The sequence below is a fragment of the Austrofundulus limnaeus genome, unplaced genomic scaffold (assembly GCF_001266775.1).
Source record: "Austrofundulus limnaeus strain Quisiro unplaced genomic scaffold, Austrofundulus_limnaeus-1.0 Scaffold842, whole genome shotgun sequence".
Classification (NCBI taxonomy): domain Eukaryota; kingdom Metazoa; phylum Chordata; class Actinopteri; order Cyprinodontiformes; family Rivulidae; genus Austrofundulus; species Austrofundulus limnaeus.
The window spans coordinates 108,933-114,631 of record NW_013953244.1 but is presented as its reverse complement, the minus strand read 5'-3'; the positions used below and the strand labels follow the sequence as shown (position 1 = coordinate 114,631).

At 39.0% G+C, this 5,699-nt stretch overlaps 1 protein-coding gene across 1 annotated transcript in view; it reads right to left on the bottom strand.

Annotated features, from left to right (window-relative positions):
- Positions 1–5,301, bottom strand: part of LOC106532859 (calsequestrin-1) — a 36,307-nt gene extending 31,006 nt beyond the window's left edge. Inside the window, exon 1 of the mRNA XM_014029012.1 lies at positions 4,855–5,301. Within this exon, the coding sequence (XP_013884466.1) occupies positions 4,855–5,091 (237 nt within the window). The 5' untranslated portion in view covers positions 5,092–5,301. The remainder of the gene's footprint in view (positions 1–4,854) is intronic.
- Positions 5,302–5,699: the final 398 nt, after the last annotated feature.

Here is a 5,699-nt window from a genome sequence, read left to right as displayed (position 1 = left end):
GTGTGTGTGTGTGTGTGTGTGTGTGTGTGTGTGTGTGTCCAGGCAATAAGCAGTACATAAAGCAAAAATGCTTAAATGCCCATGTTGTGCCAAAAGAAATTGAAGACACTGGCATTATTGACATCTAAAAATACAAAGAGAACATTCTAAGTTTGGCTAAAGAGTTTTCCAAAACAGTTACAAATGTTTCCTTTTTTAACATCATTTATAGTTTTCTGACAGTTATTACTATTATCTATACACAACCAAAGTTTAAGAGCAACAAAATCAAGATAAAATGAGACAAGAAAGGAAGTGTATTCAGGCTAGAGTGATGGGATTAATGCTTGAGTTTGTTTTTACTTTCAGTCGCTCCTGTTCCAAAAGCGCAATCCTACATCGGAATGAAGTCGTGAGACCAAATAAAAACACTGGATGAAATAAGCWTATTAGGTAATAATTTTAAGCAATTTTGATTGCACAACTTCAAAATTTATCCACACATGCTAATATGCTAATATATAGCATCCATATATACTGTACTTCTGCAAAATCTGCGAGTTGTGTGTAACGTCACCTCTTCTGTGCGAACGGGTAACTTGAGGGCGCTAAAGCTTTCCCACTGGAGATTGATGACTGTTGCATTTGAATTAGAACATGAATGAACATGCAAAGAAAATATGATTTAAGGAAACTATTGGTGAGCATTAAAACCTGCAGTGAGTCTGTCGACTTTGACCCGAGTGTCACCCTAAAACCACAAACATCCTGAAAAAGTTAGTCCAAAAAATGTAAACATTGGTAAAAATAACACCAGTTACATATGTTTCGAGTATCTTTTGTTGTATTTTTGACATCTCATTGACATCAACATTATCGCCACCTAGTGGTGTGACATGGGTATTTCCGCAATTTTGTTCCCTGTGGGGACAAAAAAAACATCAAATGAAAACAAAATGTTTAAAAATATATCTGGAGTAGTATATTCAAGACTTGATATTTTTCTTTTTCCTTTGATGTTTCTATCATGTTAACTTTGTGCTGTGAGGTCACTGTAATTCATTGTGAAAAGACTGCTAATTGCTCACACCTGYTAAACTTGACGGACATGTTCGTCATTAATCCTGCTTGGTTCGTGAATTTAATGCTGAGACAGAGCAGACAGTGGTGGCAAATGATGAAACGCCAGCGTAAGACTTCAAGAAAGCTAAWAAATTATTGGATCCCCAAGCTCTGCACTTTAATAATTCATGTATGCTTCCAGATTTAAAGGTGGTAATGAGCAGCTATTTTAAGCATCTCCTCTGAACAGCCCGAGTGCTCTCGCTGAGTAACAGAGCAAGCCTGCTGCTGTGAGAATCTCTCCCTCTTTCTCTCTCTAGCTCAAGCCAAGAACTAGCACTTGGCAGCAATCTTAAGAAATTGATCAGATCCAATGACTCTGTGAGTGTAAATGATGGTTTAGGACTTCTGCCGGCACCCAGAGGGGTATGTAGTACTGTGTACAGTAGCTGAGGCAGGTGTGGTAGTTGGTGTGAAATATGGCCCTAAACTTTCTCTCTTCCCCCACGAGAGCTTTTAGCCTCTTGCTCAGCATGTAGGGCTGTCCTGGGCTATTTACAGAGGTGACTTATGCAGGCCAGTGTAAAAGTACTCTGTGCCTCTGTAAGAAGACACTGCAGTTCTGAGAGGCAGATGGTTGCTGTGGTAGAAATGCTGTTTGACTGCAAGGCCATGATGCATCAGCTATGGGCTGATGGTGAAGATGTGTTTAGGATTTATTTATCCAGTGAGTTTGTTAGAACCACGAAGATTTCTACTGCAATATTGTCGCCTGCTGAGCAGCAGTTCTGAGTAATCTCAGAGTGGCTGGCTCAGAGGCACCAAAGCAATAGCTACTGAAGWGGAAAGCCTAATTGACTCATTACAATCTGATTTCTATTTTGGTCCAAGTTAGCTTAGTCTAGTCCTTAATTAGGCTGTAAAATATCAGGCACCACATAATAAAGAATAATTGATAAGAAGCTACAATCAAAAAAAGTTTTAATTTGGAATAAAATACCAAATGAATCCCCAGTTTAGCCCAGAGGTCTAACACAAAGGTTTTCAACCCTATTTTTCATTGTAGCAGTTTTCTTGCTTTGACACGTGGAAATAAAAAATTAAAAAATTTCCACTAACATTTTATTGTTACTTACAGTGGTGGGCACCAGTCCGCTAAAGCGCAAATCACTAATTGCGGACKTAAAAATTTTATTTGCTCTTTAGCAGTCTTACTAATATTTACAATTCATAAGCGGATTTGCACTTTCTAAAATTAAGATGCAATACCGCTAATAACTAATTATCTACCAGTCATCATTATCTTGAACAGTGGAAGGTATGGCTGTCAATGAACACAACACACGTGATCTGTCCAACAGCACTCCCCACAGATAAACACACTGATTGGAAAGGTATACATCCTGCTGACTGTTGCTCTCGGTCAGGGTTCTGATTTCCCACAATGATTTGTGTCTGCTTACGTAGCAGGAAGGCAATAGCGAAAACAGTTAAAGTTTGTAATCCATACTAAAATTTTGTATGTATTGATTTATTTTACTTTACAATCGGAGCTCCTTTTTAAAAAAATAATAAATAAAGTTTACGCGGGAGCTCAATACTTGACGTAATTGATCGAAGCAATCGGCCAACGGGGTTAGCTGAAGGGATGCAGAAATGATTTAAAGATGTTATGCTGGTAAAGACAGACATCTAGTGGTCAACTGGAGCAACTACATGGAAAACTTTAAAATCCAACCTCTTCTTTTGAAGGGAAGATAGTTTCCTGTGCTGCGTGCTTTTGTTTCCCGTCACAAATCAAATCCGTCARGTACCCAGAATGCATCGCTTCAGTTTTCCAATAAACAGATTTAAAATTACTTTATTGATGCTTRTTTAATGAAAAATCTACAAGTTCTCTGAATTGTTTTTGGTCTAATTGTCTCCTCTGATAGGAACTTTTCATGGGAGACTGTACGTGGGCCTGACATGCCAGACAAAACAGAATCATAGTGATACTCAAACCGCTCAACTACATTAAAGTTTGTTAAAGCACATTCAAGTAGAGTCATGGAAATAGATAATCATATGGATTCACCTAAAAAAATGTAGTTGAAAAGTTTCTTCAGTATTATATATTGTTAGCCTCATAGCATAATTTCCCAAGACATATTTGGTAACAAATGACTTAGGCCTATATGTTATGAGGCTAACAATATGTTTCAGCAACAACACACTCTCAAACCCAACAGATGCATGCAGTGACTTGACATTTTCTATTTTCAGACACATGATGCAAGTTCAAARGATACACTCTCACCTTTGCACCTTTATAAACTTGTCTCTAAATTAAGACTGTAAAGATCTTAATACAGTATACTTGACAAGGCATAAGARATCAGAACTTGCATGGTTGGCAGAGTAGACGTTTATTTTCAGGAGTCGGAGGAGGAAAATCTAGTATTCCTGTTGTTATTTAAGGAGAAGCACTGTTTCAGACAGACAGTACCACAACACAYCCCTATGCTGCCCATCCAAGACGCACTTCATCCCGGTCAGCACAGCCGTGGAGAGCCGCCTGTGTCTCCACGCTGTCTCCTCTATACYCAAAAATTGTCCAGTCACGTTCCACAATTTATTTGACTTTCTGTATACTTCAAATATTTGACCAAATACACAAAACTTGGCYCATACCCWGTAAAAAACTAGTTCTGACTGGGGTTACTGCACAAGACGTGGTTTCTGCATGAGGTGCAAGAAAATAAATACACAATTTTTGTCATGCAAACACATCAGTGTGACACAGTGTCTCACTTCTCATGAGATATAACCCAGGCTTAAGAATCCCCTAAAAAAAGATCAAACATTTTTTAAATTGAAGATGATCTCCACTCAGGCTATTTTTTTAACACTAGTCACATGACCACATCCACTCAACACCCATCCATGTKCAAACTGTCATAGTGGCTCAAATTATTTCAGTCATAGTGCACCGGTTTAGCTGTGTTCAAACAAAGAAATTCAGGAAAACTGCATCAAATTCAACCAGGAGGACCACAAAACATTGTGCTAAAGTACTTGTAACAGTGAGTCAGGATACAGCTACCCTGATCCTTTCTGTCCCTAAACAGGTACAGTAAACCTTATATTGTTTTTCTATTGTCTATTGCTAGCTTTACTCAGAGCATCCATACAGCGATCTACTGCAGTCAYTCACACAAGGTGATAATATTACTACTTGCATAAWTTTTAAACATCACCATTGTTACCCTTCTTTGAACAATGCAAAATCAATGTTTCAAGTGATAAAAATGCACACACAGACACACAATGGATGCAGCAAGCTAGACTATGACATGGTAAAAACACCAACATTTTTAACAAATCTGCTCGCTTTCCATGACGGTCAAAGACCTCAACCTTCCAGACAAATTTTTATCTGAACTATCCTGATTCCTGAAGTTTTACATGTCAGTCTTTTTCTGTTTATCATTGAAAGTCTGTAGAATCTATGCCAATTGTACACTCATTCAAGAGAGTGGCAGATAATGTACGCATAATGATTGATGTATGTTATGAAATGTGTYACGTCACAAGTGTCGATCGCCATTTTGCACCATGCAAAGTCAGTGCTTTGTCTCATTTTGTTCCCTTGTTTACATTACCCCATCGTAACAGGTTTATTAATCAAATCACTAAACTAAGTTAGAGTCAGCTGCACACGAGTCCAGGAATTTCAATTTGMAGCTAAATTATATTTCTATCTGTGTCTCATCAGCCTTATTTAATTCCACACACGCATCATTCATTGTCATGTGTACAACACTGACCCACCTCCAAAGCCATCTCCTCTATTTGAAACTGTTTCGTAGCCCCTCGATTCCCGTCCACGTTTTTATGGTAGTAGATCACCATCACGTCATACTTCTTCATGATGGACTTGTAATTTTTGGCTGTGAGGGCATGAACTCGGTCTTTGCCATCATACTCAGGGATCTCCAAGCCCTTCTCCGCCCAAGACAGGCTCCRCAAAGAGAGGAAGACACCCAAAAACACCCACCCCCACTTCATGATTTCTGTCGACTGCTAGCTCCCCAAACACCTCTTCTCGAGGCCTTTTGAATGTAGAATTGTCCAAAAATAAACTTATTTCTCTTTTATGTTGTCCCAAGTAGTTTCAAGCTGGAAGAGGTAGGAAGGTTATTCCACTTTCCGTCACAACCGGCTCGAGAAGAGCAGGTCTGACATTGATACTGTCTTTATAAAAAGACTATCACATGGTTTCCGGATGTCCCTTGCTAAAGGGAAAGGGGGTGGGAGTTTGTCAGAGGTGCAATCTAGAAGGGTACAACCCACATACACAAACCATGGAYCTGCCAGAAGAGCAGGAATAAGAGTAGTGGGGGGTGAGGATGAGGGGAGTCTTGAGCAGAGGGCAAAAATATAGTAACTGAGTTGTGGGATAAGGGGAGGGGGCGCCATATGACCACCTGTTAAGATAAAGAAGGAGCTGTGGTTGTGTTGAAGTTAGAAATATGAGCTCAGTGTCTTAGAGAAGTGACTAGATAAATGAGTGGGTGGGTATAGTTAGTTAGTTAGTTAGTTAGTTAGTTAGTTAGTTAGTTAGTTAGTTAGTTAGTTAGTTAGTTAGTTAGTTAGTTAGTTAGTTAGTTAGTTAG